The 18,211-nt window shown below is 37.6% G+C and overlaps 2 protein-coding genes and 3 non-coding genes across 5 annotated transcripts in view; all 5 read right to left on the bottom strand.

The window, feature by feature from the left end:
* Positions 1 to 18,211, bottom strand: part of LOC137490965 (protein NLRC3) — a 766,684-nt gene that overhangs the window by 321,514 nt on the left and 426,959 nt on the right. The window lies entirely within an intron of this gene.
* zgc:174650 lies at positions 5,465 to 8,194 on the bottom strand. Its single transcript, NM_001114927.2, has 3 exons — positions 8,142 to 8,194; positions 7,578 to 7,727; positions 5,465 to 6,498 (listed from the first exon to the last, which is right to left on the bottom strand). The coding sequence occupies exons 2-3, from the start codon at positions 7,660 to 7,662 to the stop codon at positions 5,699 to 5,701; spliced, it is 885 nt and encodes a 294-aa protein (NP_001108399.2). The 5' UTR covers positions 7,663 to 7,727; positions 8,142 to 8,194; the 3' UTR covers positions 5,465 to 5,698.
* Positions 14,429 to 14,499, bottom strand: trnag-gcc (transfer RNA glycine (anticodon GCC)). Its single transcript has one exon. It is a non-coding gene; the product is annotated as a tRNA-Gly (tRNA).
* Positions 14,747 to 14,817, bottom strand: trnag-gcc (transfer RNA glycine (anticodon GCC)). Its single transcript has one exon. It is a non-coding gene; the product is annotated as a tRNA-Gly (tRNA).
* trnar-gcg (transfer RNA arginine (anticodon GCG)) lies at positions 16,656 to 16,726 on the bottom strand. The gene has a single exon. It is a non-coding gene; the product is annotated as a tRNA-Arg (tRNA).

Below are 18,211 nucleotides of genomic sequence, written 5' to 3' on the forward strand. Positions count from 1 at the left end.
CAATGTAGAACAAAATGAAGGAGAAGAACAAGCAGGAGTTTTACAACCAAAAGACTTACTGAAAGAGATACAAAATGGAAAAGAAATTCAAGAGGAAAAGAAAATGCATAAGAGGAATAATGAAGATGACATTTTTTGTGAAGAAAGACATGAAAAAGAGAGAGGAAAAATGCAAAATGAAGCAAATGAAAGACTGATATTGGAAGAAAGGGAGAGGCAAACGCTTTTCAAAGAAAAGGAAAAAAGAGAAGAAGAGGATAATGAAAACAGAAATGGAAACAATGGACAACTCTCAGATGTGTGGAGACAATGAGGTGAAGACTGGACAAAGAAATGAAGAAAAAAGTAATGAAATTGGAAGAGAAGAAGAAATTAAAATGGACAGAGAGGAGAGAAGAACAATTCGAAGAAGGACATTAAAGATTAAACCTAATCTAGAAAGTACAAAGAGAAAATTGACTACAAGAATGAAAAACATGAACAGATATGAAGTGTTAAAGGAAAAGGAGGGAGATGATAAGTAATAATGATTTTTAGGTTTTTAATTTAATTTTTATTTCTTTTAATGGTTTTAAAATGTGTATCTTTTAATGCAAGAGGTATGATGGAAAAAGGGAAATTTGAGAAAATAAGAGAAAAATGTAAAAATAAGGACATGATAGTATTACAAGAAACAAACTGGAAAGATTATGTAATGGAAGATTTTAAAAATAAGTGGGAGGGGGATATCTTATATAACAATGGTGATGGCAAATCTGGAAGAGGGGTGGCATTTTTAATAAAAAAGACTATGAAGGACAAGAAATGATTATAGCCAATATACATGCACCAACGGAAGAGAAAGATAAAAAAGAGCTTTTAAAGATTTTAAATAAGGTAATTAAGAGATATAAAAAAATAGTAATGGTAGGAGATTTTAATACAGTTTTTAATAAACAAGACATGGCAGATGGAATGGTTTTTAAATCTGACACCGCAAGGAAAGAACTAAAGGAGCTAATAAAAGAAAATAATTTAATAGACATATGGAGGGAAAATAACAAAGAAAAAAGAGAGTTTTCAAGGAGACAAATAGTTGGAGATTTTATATGTCAAACAAGAATAGATTTTATATTATGTACTAGGAATATTGAGAATTTTATAGAAAACATACAGTATGAAGAGAACAGTTTTAGTGATCATAAGCTCTTGCATTTTAAAGTGAATGTAGATAACATACAAAAAGGACCAGGAACTTGGATTTTAAACACAACCATTTTAAAAAATGAAGATTATGTTCAAAAAGTCAAAGAAATAATAGAGAAAGAAAAAGAAAATAGAATGTATGATGAAGATAAAAGGATATGGTGGGAAAACACAAAATATCAAATAAGAAAATACACAATCAAATATTGCGCAGTACTACAAAGATGTAAAAAGTATACAGATAAAGAAGTTAAAAGATCCTTAGAAAAAGAATTAAACAAGGAAAATAAAGATTTTTAAAAAATCAAAGAAATAGAGCAAAAATTACGAGATTTAGAAGAAGACAAAAATAAGGGGGCAATGTTGAGGAGCAGATCTAAATACACAGTAGAAGGGGAAAAATGCACGAAATTCTTTTTATATTTAGACAAGCAAAGAGGTAAAAGCAGGAATATAAAGGAAATTAAAGGGAGAAATGGAAAAATTGCGAAAGGAAACAGAAATACTAGAAGAAATCAAACATTTTTATGAAGATCTTTTTGAAGCAAGAGGTATTGATGAAGAAAAAGAAAGGAAGATTCTAAATTATATAAAAGTAAAATTAGAAAAAGATGACAACAAAGAATGTGACAGAGAAATGAAGAAGAGATTGAAATTGCAATAAATCAACTAAATAAAAAGAAAAGTCCAGGTATAGATGGAATAGGAAATGAATTTTATATTGTTTTAAAAGATATATTAAAAGGAATACTTAAAGAAGTTTTTTAAGAAATTTTTAGATGTAATGAGATGAATGAAAGAATGGGGATGGGATTAATGAAGTTAATATATAAAAGAAAAGGAGCAAAAACTGAATTACAAAATTATAGACCAATAACAATGTTGAATACAGATTTAAAGATTTTAGCAAAAGTTTTAGCGAATAGATTAAAGGAAGTAATGCCTAAATTAATTAAATCAAACCAAGCATATGCAATAAAAGGGAGAGATATAGCAGATGTAACAATGAGTATTAAAAGCACAATAGAATATATACTAGAAAAGAAGATGAATGGGTATTGAATTAAGTTAGATTTTGAAAAGGTTCTTTTTTAAAATAAATATTTATTTGATGTACTCATAACATATGGAGTTAAAGAGAATTTTATTAATTGGATTAAAATTTTATATAAAGGGGCTTTAACAAAAGTAAAATGTAATGGTTTTTTAACAGATTGTTTTAAAATTACAAGATCAATTAGACAAGGATGTCCTCTTTCAGCGCAACTATATTCCCTAGTCGCAGAACCTTTAGGGTTAGCAATAAAACAAGAAACTAAAATTAAAGGAATAAAAATAGAAGAAGAGGAGGATGAAGGAAAATATACCATGGGTTGGGAGATCACGGAGGTCGGTCACCACTTTGTAGGATCCAGGCAGTTGGTCCAATGACGGTGTTCACTGGTGGATGAAGGTTCACTGCATGTTCGGTCTTTGATTTACTTTTAACTTAACTAATATCTGACTCCAATTTTTAGTATGAGGTGGTTTAAAATATTAATATATTTATCCTCGTTTTATCTGACTCCAATTATAAAACATTGATACGACTATCTTGTTTCCTTCAACATTACTTTAGATTATGATTGATTATTCTGTTCGGTTCATTATTTTTTTATGTTATTCTCGTTCATTCGGATTCCTATAACATCCTGAGTCTTGTACCAGCCGATTATACAATCTCTTAAACACAAGTATGTCAGTCTTGGTCATTAAATAGTGGCGATTGACCGCTATCCTAAAAAGGCAGAACCCTACTTACTCAGATTAGGATATTTCTTATGCGGTCCCCATAGATCTGCTACCTCCTAAATCAAACAGAGCTATTTAGTCATATAATGATCATTACTGTAGAATAAAGCAGACCAGTCGTACTTAAACTATTAGTAACAGAGTAATCACTATACTATCCAAATACTATTATAAGTTTAATAGATAAAAGTCTATCCTCTTAACCTTTTACAGTCTAAGTATACATGAATTAATGCCAATATGTTAGTCGGATCTCTAAAAACATCGTATAACGTGCCATGCTGCTCCGTCTACTGTGATTTAGTCTGTTACTAACCTGTACTGGGGCTTGTGGTGTTATGGACTTTAACTTAATCTACTAGAGATAATAACACAAACTCTGTTTGAATCAATCAAAAGATAACAATTAAATAGTCAGGTAAATGAGTATTATGCCAATTCATTCAGTCAATTCATAAACGATCAATACAAGACATCAAATTATCAAAGACAAATCCAAGATTAAAAGATGCATCCCTGACTTCAATATATACATTGCATGGAACTTCATCAAACTTAATTTGAGGCTGATCTCAAAAATATAATAATTTTTACTGACAGAATTTTAGGTGCAGGCTAGGACTGTCATACCTTCAGCATGCAGTGGGACGGTTTACTGCTGAGTGTGACATGGCAGGGAAAGAAACAGCACATGTAAGTCTGTCAGAAACCATGGTGTTTGACAGGTAAAAAGGTGGCTATCTCAAGTTTGAAGGAAAGTCCTTACCTCAAATGGAGTTCAAGTATTTTTTTTATGAGCAATGGAATGTGAGATTAAATGATAGATCAGTGCAGCAGCAGCAGTAATGCAGTTGATGTGATTGTCTGTTGTGTTGAAGCAGCTGAGATGAAAGGCAGTGTTCTCAATTTACCGCTCAATCCATGTTCCTACTCTCAACTATGGTCGCGACTGAAAGGACAAGATCTCGGATACAACCGGACACATTTTACAGTGTTATGACCCGCTTGTTTGAGTCACAACATAATGAAAATTATTTATTATAAAATGCAACTCATAGAACAATCAAAGCAACCAACAAATGTCTAGAGATAATAATGAAGTTAAAGAACTTAGGATATAATCACAACAACACTTTAACTACATGATACAAGGGATGCAAAACAAAACCATAAGGTTAAAGACTCAATGAGATGGCAGGTCTTGCCATGAAGACTCTTGAGTAGACACAGCGTCCTGGGCTAGCTAGCACAACATTTTTTATAAACCCATTGATGAGTAATGCAGGCATCCAATCAGGATTTACCACATACTCCAATCTGGAGTCTTGGGACCATCACAGTGTATTAATATTGTAAACTTAATACCTGTCGCTCTGCCTAAATAAAATATTTATTAAGTTTGTGTTCTACTTAAAAAAGTTAATATAGTAAACTAGAAATAATCTTGAACTTAAGAGTGAAGAAACTTAACTAATAAAACCTGCAACACAGGACAATTGAAAGGGCATACTAAACTTGAGGCCCTGGTATACAGCAAACTAACCATCCTGGAGCTCCACCCTCTTTGATGTGCAGTGTCTTCCCAGTGATTTGTTTCTCATTCAGGGAGTCAGACAGAAAACATCATCCAAAACAACACTAGCTACATGAATATACTGGAGAGTACAGATGTATCCGCACCTGTACTATCACTTGCAAAGTGATTTTAAGCTGCAGAGGTGCTGTTTGCCAGATGTTTGTGAAACTGTTCTTCTCTCAGCCGCTATCATTGTGTTTATGGTAAATGCAAGGAACGCAACACATTTACAACCCCACATATGGCAGTGTAGGAGTGTTGGAAAACAGTATATCGTCACTCAGCCTTTTCAAACATTATTCAGACATGAAACATCCTGTGCACATGAGAAAATGTTTTACTGCATTCATGTGTGAAACTTTTTGTCCATGTGTTTCTTAAGCTGCGCCGAATAAGCGAAACTCTGTAGACACTGATCAGATCTGTACGGTTTCTCTCCAGTGTGAATTCTCTTTTGTGTTTTCAGATGTGTTACTGATTAAACCTCTTCTCACAGTGTGAACACTTGTACGGTCTCTCCAGTGTGAAACGTCTGGTGCAGTTTCAATTTTGTATTAAAAGTCTTCTCACACTCAAAGCACATATACTCTTTCACACCAGTGTGGATCTTCATGTGTTCATTAAGGTTTGCTGATCGGTTGAAACTCTTCCCACACTGAGTGCATTTAATGGTTTCTCTCTAGTGTGGGTCTTCATGTGTTTATTAAGGTCTGAGGAGTTGCTGAAACTCATCTCACACCGAAGCTACGGTCACACTAGCGTTTAAGCATGTGAAATTCTGTTGTATGGCGCTGTGAAAAAGGGCGGGATTAAACAAGATAATTAGACATAAAAAAAAAAGAAAAAGAAATTGGTCCATATTTTACGTTTCTATCCAGAGAGGTCATGTTTTGATCTTCAATTGGTCTTACACAGTCAAGTGATGCGATTTTGCAGGTCAGAGTTCACCAAGCTTGAACTTTGCAATGCAGTGAACTGCGAAACTTGATGCACAAACTTGGTTTCCGGTCTGACGCATTCCCGTGCTTATGAATGGAAATCCATGGGGAGAAAAGTCCAATGTGACCGCGGCTTAAGTGCAAGTTTCTTTCAAGTGTGGCTCATAATGTGTAGATAAAGGGATGATGAGCGGATGAAACTCTTCCCTCACTGAGTGCAAGTGAATGGTTTCTCTCTAGTGTGAATCCTCATATGTTCATTAAGGTGTGATGAATAGTTATAGGTCTTTCCACACTGGGTGCAAGTAAAGGGTTTCTCTCTAGTGTGGATCTTCTTGTGATTATAAAGGGATGATGATTGTTTGAAACTCTTCCCACACTGAATGCATGTGAATGGTTTCTCTCCAGTGTGGATCCTCATGTGTTGATTAAGGGATGATGATTGGCTAAATCTCTTCCCACAATGCGTGCATGTGAATGGGTTCTCTCCAGTGTGGATCCTCATGTGAATCTTAAGACCGAAATTTCTTCCAAAACTCTTCCCACACTGAGTGCATGTGAATGGTTTCTTTCTGCTATGAATCATCATGTGTTCATTAAGGTGTGATGATCGGCTGAAACTCTTCCCACACTGAGTGCATGTGAATGGTTTCTCTCTAGTGTGGATCCTCATGTGTTGATTAAGGTGTGATGATTGGCTAAAACTCTTCCCACAATGTGTGCATGTGAATGGTTTCTCTCCAGTGTGGATCATCATGTGAATCTTAAGACCGAAATTTCTTCCAAAACTCCTCCCACAATGAGTGCATGTGAATGGTTTCTCTCTAGTGTGGATCATCATGTGAATCTTAAGATAGCCTTTTCTTCCAAAACTCTTTCCACACTGAGTGCAGGTGAAACTATTTTTGTCTCCCCTTTTCAAAATATCATCAGTCTGTAAATGAGTTTTTTCCTCAATTTTGACATGATGTTCCTCCTCTTTACTCCCCTCATTCTCTTCAATTAGGTCTGAAATAAATAAAACATGTTTTCATTAAGTCTTAAAAACTCTCATCAAAAGCTGAAAAGTGAAAAGACACTGGAAACATTGGCTACACACTGCAATTTTGATGCATGGTAAATGTAAAATATCCAGATCATATTTTGTTTGGTCCATTAACGTTTACACATTTAAGCAGATTCACGTCATCCTTATTTATCTAGTGCTTTTACAATGCAAATGGTGTCAAAGCCACTTAACATAGAAGTTATAATAAATTGAAACCGTGTCAGTCCAGTTTTCAGAGTTTCTTACACAATTGATCATAAAAGTAATTTTGGTCATATTAATAAGACACTGATTTGAAAGCTCTAAATGGAATTTTTATTTGTTTATATTTATCATTACAACAAAATGTTTTTCTAAAATGTGTAAAGCAGAAAGGGAACAGGGCCGGAGTGGGACTTCTTTTTAGCTCTGGAATTTCAAGCCTTAGACCGGCCCACCTCAGTCGACGACTGACTATATTAATAATAATATGCGGATGATCTTCTTTTTCTGTCGAATCCAGATACATGTATTCCAAAAGTTTTTACAATAATTTCAGAATTTGGAAATGCTTCTGGATACAAAGTCAATCTAGCAAAAAGTTTCCTTTTCCCTATTAATGATAGAGCACAGCAAATGTCCTTCCAATCCTTTCCATTTTCAGTAAGTCCTGATAAATTTGTATAGTGAGTGTGACGCGCAAATATAAGGATTTGTTCAATAATAATTTTAAAACGACATTAGTGCCCAAGGACTTTTTAGTGCTCAAGGACACCTTACAAACAGGAGAACAAGAAAAGCAACAACCTTAAGAAGGTAGAGAAAATGAGAGACTAATAATACATAAAATAATGACAAAAGACCTGAGAACAAGTAACAAAAGAAACTCGTTCCTGTCTTTCAATAAGTGCTTATGTACAAGTGTTGAAGAGGAGTTATTTAAGAGAACTAGGCAGCACACTCAGGGCTGCAAGATGGATTTAATTTAGTATTCTTATTATTAAAATATATCTGAATGAAGATCATATGACTGAGTTGGTCTTTGAGAATAAAAATCAACCTGTTTGTTCCTGCAGATCTTCCTGTTTGACTGTGAATGTTTCTTCAATCTTCACATCTTCACTCTCCTCTTTAATAAACGCCATCTTTAAAACAGTGTGGAGATCAGTTGTTTCAGCAGGAGCTTTTCACTGCGTTTGGACACTTTATCCTGTTTAAAATGAACAAAACCACAAACAAAAAAAAAATAATTTCTCTTCAACACTTGCTTCAACAGTTTCTTTATATGTGAGTGATTAACAAAAATAAATCAGGTAAGTCTGAGCAAGAAACAATATCCACAAACAAATGACCTGATAAAAACTAGTCCTCCATTTCTTTTATATATAATAATGTATACTTATATTAGAATGACATTATTCTATTAAATAAATTAAACCTTCATTAAAACACTTATTACACACATTTCTGTTGTTCAAACAATAGCCCTCGATTACTGTGATTAAAATAGTACTTCGTTGTATAAAGAATTAAAATTATAGTCAACAGCAGGTATGTCATATTGGAAGAAAAATCTGAAACTTTAATCAATCGGTTTATATTTGTGTAAAGTTGTGAAACAAACCTTCCTCCAGTTAAACTGCAGCGCGGAAGCGACGCAGCCTAATGACGTCATACACCACGCCAAAATAAAAGTCTTTTTTGTTTAGTTTTTTTTTTTTTGCCACTCACTGTTGCAGTCAGGACATGATAAATTTCTCCCTCGTTTTCCACTTTACACAACATATCTGCTGTCTCTCATATACATCGACATTTAGAATTTGAAGTTGATCAAAACTTTTAATCCAAACATTTTAAAACAATTTTGAAAAACTTGTTTATTCCACTAAGTTTATGTGTTTTTTTTATTATTGTTGCAAAAAAGTTTACATCACAAAAAATGGAAACAATCAACATCGCAAGGCATATTTACCATTACAAATATATAAAATAAATGTAATTTGTTACAACTGCAACGAAAGTTCTACATCAAAAGAAAAACAAAACATTATGACAATAAATGTTTTTAAAATAAAGTAAAGAGAGCTTCAGTTATTTTACTTTGGTTTCTGAAGTATTTGAAGCTTTGAGCCTCTTTCTCTACCTTAGAAAGAAAACATCTAAAAGAGGGTCAGCACTTTTGATATTTACCCATTAAAATGAAGTTCACAACATCAGAGAAAGAACAATGTAAATCAGCTTTGTAAAATAAAATATCTTCTAGAACAATAGGGGGGACTGAAATCATCTTTAATGAAAGCCAAGGATGGATGTCAAACCAGAATTTAAAATAAAAAAATAAGTGATCACAAAAAAAAAAAAAAAAAGTGATCGAGTGTTTCTGGAGCAGAAGCTACACTTGTCAACATCAAAGTTAAATCTTTTTTGAATAAACTAATTCACAGGATATATCCTGAATACAATTCTGTAATGAGTTTCCTTAACCTTGGGTGCTACAGGATATTTAAGATAAACGGTAAAAGCTTTGTTCCCTACTAAGGGTTTAACAACTCCTAGATGATGACACTTAAAATCACCAATGATAAGCTTTTAAATTGTTTGTAAATAAGCTTGATGTTACATTTACTATCGAAAATATCAACATTTGATATTTTTAAAAATGGAAGAAAAGTTATAAGTATAAATGGGAGATCAAAACAATTACTTTGAATTAACCTAAACAAAGCAATAGGTATAGCCTCGCAAATTTCAGTATAACCTTTATCTGTGATTTAACTCTATATTTATTTAATAATTCGTTTTAAGATAGTAGCAGTCAATTTTTGTCTAACAAATCATTAATAAATATAATGCCTTTATTGTACCAGTCACTTTTAAACAATGATTTTCTGTAAATAATAACAGCCCTATTATTCCAAAGAGTGGATTTATGAGGGAAAAAATATGGGTAAATATAATTTTCCAAAAAAGTAGTGCTTGCTTATGAAAATTAGACAGCTTTAAAGGAAGTTTTGAACAATCATAATCATTTCTTAATACAAATTCAAGGCCACCATTTTTTTAAACAAATTATTTGGAATATGATACAATATTGAATAAGGCTTAGCTAAACACTCTTTCAACCATTTAACTCTAAAAGTGCTAAGAAGACATTTAAAATAGATTGCTTTCAAACCTCCATATTCATACTCTTTGACCATATGATTCTTACGTAAATAATGTGATTTATTTTTCCAAATAAATTTAAATAATATTGAATTTATAGATTTAACTATTTTGGGAGGAGTATATAAAGGATAAGTTAAATATATAATTTTAGATAATCCTAGTCAAAAGAATTTTAGCCTATATGGAAAGACTCTAGCTAGACAATGATTTAGGGATTTTTTCATCCCTTCCATTTAGATATTAAAATTTGAACGTTCTCTATGAACAGAATTTTTGGTGATGGTAACTCCCAAGTATTCAACTTCTTCTTTTACTAGAATACCCTCTAATTCTCTTAAAGTACAATTCTGAATAGTTAATATTTATAAAATATTAATATTTTCTTGGGTTTAAGGTCAATTTAGAAGTTTTAGGAAACAGAAATTTTGACAAGAGCTAAAGGGAGAACCTCCTTATTTTTAAGAAATAATAAAGTGTCATCTGCAAACTGACTTAAACTAAAAGTCCTACCAAGTATATCAATACCTATAGTGTACTTTGAATTTTTTAAATATAATGACATAAGTTCAACAGCTATATTAAAAAGTAAAGGTGAGATGGGACATCCTTGACGGATTCCTCTTTTGATGTAAACTCTAGGAGATGATCCTGAATTCAGGGATTTACTATTGAATATATCAGTATAGAACATGGAAATTACCCTACAAAAGCTCTGACCAAACCCAAAAGTTTCTAAAGACTTCCTAAAGACAAAAAAGCATGCTCAAGGGTATCAAATGCCTTAAAAAAGTCTAGAAATAGAAATAAACTTGTCTGAGGAATTAAATACCTATAATCGAACATATCAACTATCAGTCTGATATGATTGTAAATACTTCTCAATTTAATGAAGTCTTTTTTTGAGTCTATTGGCAAATACATGAGAGAGCAATTTAAAATCATTGGACAAAAGAGTTATGGGTCTCCAATTGTCTAAAAATAATTTGTCTTCGCTTGGCTTTGGAACTAAAATTACTATACCCTGCTTCATAGAACTTAATGTTTCTGCTTTCTCTTTACTTTCCTTAAGTGCTTCAAAAACTAAAAATCTCATCTCTGGCCAAAAATGTTTATAAAACTCAATTGTAATTTCGTCTATACCTGGGGATTTTTCCATTGGACATTTGAGAAATAGCAACATCAAGTTCAGAGATAACAATTTCAGATTCCATCATTTCACAGAAGCTGTCATCTATAATAGGAACTTTATATTTTAAAAAGTTAAAGAAAAAGTCACAATCACTCTCATTAAATTTTGATTTTTATAAATTACAATAATATGAATAGATGTGATCATCAATCAAAGTTTTCTCTTCACTTACATTGTTATTTATGCTACGTTTATTAATAGTTTTTGAATATTGCCTATGCTTTACTAAATTTAAAAACAACATGAAGAATTTTTCCCCCTCCTCTATCCATTTCACTTTAGATTGTAAAGCTCCTTTAGCTTTCTCTGTATAGTAGTCATCTAACTCTGATGGCAAAATACGAAGTTCATTTTGTTCTATATCTCCAAGAAAATCTTTATCACCAAGGTCATTTAATCTAGATAAAACTGTTAACTGTCTTTTTTTCCTAACAGAGGAAAACAAAAGCTCATTACAGCAGAGCCATTTTTAACTTGATTTATTTTTAATTTGAGAAAAGCATGTGGCAAAAGAAAAAGAAAAGCAAACAGCAAATAGGGAGAAAAGCATTTGCCAAATGCTTATTTAAAAAGCTGTTTAAAATGTGTTTTGTGATTTATTAACCCAAATTTTTACTGTTTGATTAATCAGCCTTTAAAACATGAATTAAATAAAAATACAGTAATAAAAGTGTCTATTTATTTATACATTTAAAATGTTTTTGTAATGCATTGTTTTATTGCCTAATTAAATGACTTTTAACCATCTGGGGTCTGAGGGTGTTTTGGGGCTCTGGAGAAGTTTTGACATGCACTGACATTTGTCACTGACATTTGTTGTGTTGTTTTCAGTATCTTAAAAACATTTTAATGGCTAATGTGTGATAACACTGTAAACAGCACAAGTTGGGCTACAATAATACCTAAGCAGCATGTTTGTATGTGTTTGTGTTTTTGAGAAAGAAACGTTTATGCGTGTTTAGTGAAAAACTAAAATTTTGAAATCCCTGAAACAAGGCCGTGAAACACACAGAGAACATTTGTGCACAAGACTTTTGAGAACTGGATCTGGTAGTCTAGTGTTTTTGCTTCAAAATGATGTGAGAATCATCTTGTTCACTTACTCACAAAAAAACAATTCTATGAATTAAAATTTCTAAGTCACTTTCTGTGTGAAAATAGTTTATGCGAGAAGGCGTGAACTATCATTACTATGCAGAGAGTAACACCAGAGAAGACAAAGACCTGCATAATGAGCCATCAGACAGGTATGTGACTAAGAGTTTCAAGAAAGAATCTGAGAAAAAATAAGTTTATTTATATATTTTAATTTTTATATTTTATTTTTATATTATTTTTATATTGTGCTTCTAGCATGCCATCGTTCAAACAAAATAAGTAACTATAATAAAGCTTGTCGTTTGATGCCATGTCTCGGGGAGCGTTTACATTATCACCTGGCTGGCTCACCTCAGTTCATTTCCATATGAAATGCGCCTTCACTGGGGGCGGGATCATGTTCGCTGTAATGAGGCGACAGGAGAATCAGTACCTGCCCTTACTTTTATACGAATTACTTGAAAGATTATTTGTTTTCGACTTATATTGGTTAATGCAAAAGTAGACATATCAAGCTTTCTTTAGAAACATTTCACATGTTTCTTTGTCGAGTATTTGCTGAGATTCAGTTCATTTTAATGACGTGTTTTTCCTGACACAGTCTACTGTTGCGCGCTCCTCATGCAGGCTGTTTGTAATGTCAAAGCTTCGTGGGCCTGGTCGCAATAACTCTAATGAGCTCAGACTGAGAAGCTAGACATAGCGTTGCTTTCATACTGATTACTTTATCAAACAATATTTGTTTTCAACATGCATAGCTGCGTTTAAAAGTAGACACTTCAAGCTTTATAAAGATATGTGTCTCGTGTCTGGGTGTATTGTTTTCGCGGAGTTTCAGCGCATTTTGCTGACACGTTTCTAAAAACAGTTCACGGAGAGAGAAAAGACAGAATGCCTACACTGTTTATTATCCTTGATTTGCAAAAGCACACACATTTGTTTTTGTCGTGAGTGTACACATTTAAAAGTAGACACCTAACAGATTCGATTGATGTATTGATCTTATCTGTACGATCAAAACTGAAAGTGAAATTTAGGTTCATTTCAGCTCAATGAGATAAAAACTTGTCAGAACGCGTATACGCTGTCTTCGACCACAGGGGGTTAAAAACACAATTTAAACATATCTATTTATTTGTCCATTTAAATTGTGATTTATGTATATACATTTTTATGCTGGGCGAAGCAGTGGCGCAGTAGGTAGTGCTGTCGCCTCACAGCAAGAAGGTCGCTGGTTCAAGCCTCGGTTCAGTTGGTGTTGCTGTGTGGAGTTTGCATGTTCTCCCTGCATTCACGTGGGTTTCCTTAGGGTGCTCCAGTTTCCACCACAGTCCAAAGACATGTGGTACAGGTGAATTGGATAGGCTAGAGTGTGTGTGTGTGTGTGTGTGTTCCAGACATGGGTTGCGGCTGAAAGGGCATCCGCTGTGTAAAAACTTGCTTGATAAGCTGGAAGAGTAGCAACATAAAAAAGGGAATTGTAGCAACATAAAACAGGAATTGCATTGGCCAGGAATGGGACCCAGGTCTCCCACGTGGCAGGCAAGAATTCTACCACTGAACCACCAATGCTGATATGCTCATACTGCTGTCCTAGTGGGGTGTGATTGCTGCAAGGCTGATACCCAGAGCTGGAAGAGCAGCTACACAAAACAGGAATTGCATTGGCTGGGAACCGGGCCCAGGTCTCCCACGTGGGAGGCGAGAACTCTACCACTGGACCACCAATGCTGAAATGCTTATACTGCAGCCCCAGTGGGGTGTGATTGCTGCAACGCTGTTACCCAGAGCTGGAAGAGTAGCAACACAAAACAGGATTTGTAATGGACGAGAATCGGACTACGGTCTTCCGCGTGGCAGGGTGAGAAATCTACCACTGAACAACCAATGCTGATATGTTTAAGCTGCAGCCCTAGTGGGGTGTGATTGCTGCAAGGCTGATACCCAGAGCTGGAAGAGTAGCAACACAAAACAGGAATTGCATTGACCGGGAATCGGACCCGGGTCTCCCGCGTGGCAGGCAAGAATTCTACCACTGAACCACCAATGCTGATAAGCTTATGCTACAGCCCTAGTGGGGTGTGATTGCTGCAAGGCTGTTACCCAGAGCTGGAAGAGTAGCAACTCAAAACAGGAAAAGCATTGGGTGGGAATTGGACCCGGGTCTCGCGTGTAGCAGGCAAGGTTCCTACCACTGAACCACCAATGCTGACCTATGTTGTTCCTTGCCTTTGTATTGTGTGAGTGCTAAAGGGCCGTCAACCAGAGCTGAAAAAGGAGCCACACAAAACTGCATTTGTATTAGCCAGGAATCGACTCAAGGTCTCCCGCGTTGCAGGCGAGATTTCTACCACTGAACCAGCAATGATGATATGCTTATACTCCAGCCCTAGTGGGTTGTGATTGCTGCAAGGCTGTTACCCAGAAATGGAAGAGTAGCAACACAAAACAGCACTTGCATTGGCCGGGAATCGGACCCGGGTCTCCCGCGTGGCAGGCGAGAATTCTACCACTGAACCACCAATGCTGATATGCTTACACTGCAGCCCTAGTAGGGTGTGATTACTGCAAGGCTGTTACCCAGAGCTGGAAGAGTAGCTACACAAAACAGGAATTGTAATGGACGGGAATCGGACCATGGTCTTCTGTGTGGCAGGCAAGCAATCTACCACTGAACCAACAAAGCTGACTTGCTTATACTACAGCCCTAGTGTGGTGTGATTGATGCAAGGCTGTTACCCAGAGCTGGAAGAGTAGCAACACAAAACAGGAATTGCATTGGCCGGGAATCGGACCCGGGTCTCCCGCGTGGCAGGCGAGAATTCTACCACTGAACCACCAATGCTGATATGCTTACACTGCAGCCCTAGTAGGGTGTGATTACTGCAAGGCTGTTACCCAGAGCTGGAAGAGTAGCTACACAAAACAGGAATTGTAATGGACGGGAATCGGACCATGGTCTTTTGTGTGGCAGGCAAGCAATCTACCACTGAACCAACAAAGCTGACTTGCTTATACTACAGCCCTAGTGTGGTGTGATTGATGCAAGGCTGTTACCCAGAGCTGGAAGAGTAGCAACACAAAACAGGAATTGCATTGGCCGGGAAACAGACCTGGGTCTCCCGCGTGGCAGGCAAGAATTCTACCACTAAACGAGCAATGCTGATCTATGTTGTTCCTTGCCTTTATGTTGTGTGAGTGCTAAAAGGCCATCAACCAGAGCTGAAACAGGAGCCACTCAAAAATGCACATGTTTTAGCCGGGAATCGACTCTATGTCTCCTATGTGGCAGGCGAGCATTCTACCACTGAACCACCAATGCTGATATGCTTATTCTGCAGCTCTAGTGGGTTGTGATTGCTGGAAGGCTGTTACCCAAAGCTGGAAGAGTAACAACACAAAACAGGAATTGGAATGGACGGGAATCGGACCAGGGTCTTCCGCGTGGCAGGTGAGAAATCTACCACTGAACCACCAACGCTGATATGGTTATTCTGCAGCCCTAGTGGGGTGTGATTGATGCAAGGCTGTTTTTCCAGAGCTGGAAGAGTAGCAACACAAAACCACACTTGCATTGTCCGGGAATCGGACCTGGGTCTCCCGCATGGCAGGTGAGAATTCTACCACTGAACCACCAATGCTGATATGCTTATACTGGATCCCTATTGGGGTGTGATTGCTGCAAGGCTGTTACCCAGAGCTGGAAGAGTAGCAACACAAAACAGGAAATGCATTGGCCAGGAATCGGACCCGGGTCTCCCGCGTGGCAGGCAAGAATTCTTCCACTGAACCACCAATGCTAACCGATGTTGTGTTTTGCCTTTTTGTTGTGTGAGTGCTAAAAGGCTGTCAACCAGAGCTGGAAGAGTAGCTACACAAAACAGGAATTGCATTGGCCGGGAATAAGACCCAGGTCTCCCACGCGGCAGGTGAGAATTCTACCACTGAACCACCTATGCTGACCGAAGTTGTTTTTTTGGCTTTGTGTTGTGTGAGTACTTAAAGGCTGTCAACCAGAGCTGAAAAAGGAGCCACACAAAACCACACTTGTATTAGCTGTGAATTGACTCTAGGTCTACTCTGTGGCAGGCGAGGATTCTGCCACTGAGCCATCAATGCCTACCGATATAGTTTTTTGCCTTTGTAGTGTGTGAGTGCTAAAAGGCCGTCAAACAGAGCTGAAAAAGGAGCCACAAAAGAACGCACTTGTATTAGCCAGGAATCGACTCTAGGCCCACCGCGTGGCAGGTGAGAATTTTACCACTGAACCACCAATGCTGATATGGTTTTACTACAGCCCTAGTGGGGTGTGATTGCTGCAAGGCTGATATCCAGAGCTGGAAGAGTAGCAACACAAAACAAGATTTTCATTGGCCGGGAATCGGACTCGGGTCTCCCGCGTGGCAGGCGAGAACTCTACCACTGAGCCACCAATGCTGACCCATGTTCTTCCCTGCCTTTGTGTTGTGTGAGGGCTAAAAAGACGTCAACCAGAGCTGAAACAGGAGCCACACAAAACCGCGCTTGTATTAGTCGGGAATCGACTCAAGGTCTCCCGCGTAGCAGGCGAGAATTCTACCACTGAACCACCAATACTGATATGCTTTATTGCGCCCCTAGTGGGGTGTGATTGCTGCAAGGCTGTTACCCAGAGCTGGAAGAGTAGTAATACAAAACACGAACTGCATTGGCTGGGAATCGGACCCGGGTCTCCCTCTTCGCAGGCGAGAATTCTACCACTGAACCACCAATGCTGAAATGCTTATTCTGCAGCCCTAGTGGGGTGCGATTGATGCAAGGCTGTTACCCAGAGCTGGAAGAGTAGCTACACAAAACAGGAATTGTAATGGATGGGAATCGGACCAGGGTCTTCTGTGTGGCAGGCAAGAAATCTACCACTGAACCACCAATACTGATAAGCTTTTACTGCAGCCCTAGTGGGGTGTGATTGCTGCAAGGCTGATACTCAGAGCTGGAAGAGCAGCAACACAAAACAAGAATTGCATTGACCAGTAATCGGACCCAGGTCTCCCGCGTGGCAGGCGAGAATTCTACCACTGAACCACCAATGCTGATATGCTTATGCTACAGCCCTAGTGGGGTGTGACTACTGCAAGGGTGTTACCCAGAGCTGGAAGAGTAGCAACACAAAACAGGAAATGCATTGGCTGGGAATTGGACCCGGGTCTCGCGCGTGGCAGGCAAGGTTTCCACCACTGAACCACCAATGCTGACCCATGTTCTTCCTTGCCTTTGTGTTGTGTGAGTGCTAAAAGGCCGTCAACCAGAGCTGAAAAAGGAGCCACACAAAACTGCATTGTTATTAGCCAGGAATCGACTCAAGGTCTCCCACGTGGCAGGCGAGATTTCTACCACTGAATCAGCAATGCTGATATGCTTATACTGCAGCCCTAGTGGGTTGTGATTGCTGCAAGGCTGTTACCCAGAGATGGAAGAGTAGCAACACAAAACAGGAATTGCATTGGCCGGGATTCGGACCCGGGTCTCCCGCGTGGCGGGCGAGAATTCTACCACTGAACCACCAATGCTGACCCATGTTCTTCCTTGCCTTTGTGTTGTGTGAGTGCTAAAAGGCCGTCAACCAGAGCTGAAAAAGGAGCCACACAAAACTGCATTTGTATTAGCCAGGAAGCGACTCAAGGTCTACCGCGTGGCAGGTGAGAATTCTACAACTAATCCACCAATGCTGATATGGTTTTACTGCAGCCCTAGTGGGTTGTGATTGCTGCAAGGCTGTTACCCAGTGCTGGAAGAGTAGCAACCAAAATCAGAAGGTGCATTGGCCGGGAAACGGACCTGGGTCTCCCGCGTGGCAGGCAAGAATTCTACCACTGAACGACCAAAGCTGTCCCATGTTGTTTCTTTGCCTTTATGTTGTGTGAGTTCTAAAAGGCCGTCAACCAGAGCTGAAAAAGGAGCCACACAAAAATGCATTTGTATTAGCCAGGAATCGACTCAAGGTCTCCCGCGTGGCAGGCGAGATTTCTACCACTGAACCAGCAATGCTGATATGCTTACATTGCAGCCCTAGTGGGTTGTGATTGCTGCAAGGCTGTTACCCAGAGCTGGAAGAGTAGCAACAAAAAACAGCACTTGCATTGGCCGGGAATCGGACCCGGGTCTCCCTCGTGGCAGGCGAGAATTCTACCACTGAACCACCAATGCTGATATGCTTGTACTGCAGCCCTAGTGGGGTGTGATTGCTGCAAGGCTGTTAC

The sequence above is a fragment of the Danio rerio genome, chromosome 4 (assembly GCF_052040795.2).
Source record: "Danio rerio strain M-AB ecotype USA chromosome 4, GRCz13ab, whole genome shotgun sequence".
Classification (NCBI taxonomy): Eukaryota; Metazoa; Chordata; class Actinopteri; order Cypriniformes; family Danionidae; genus Danio; species Danio rerio.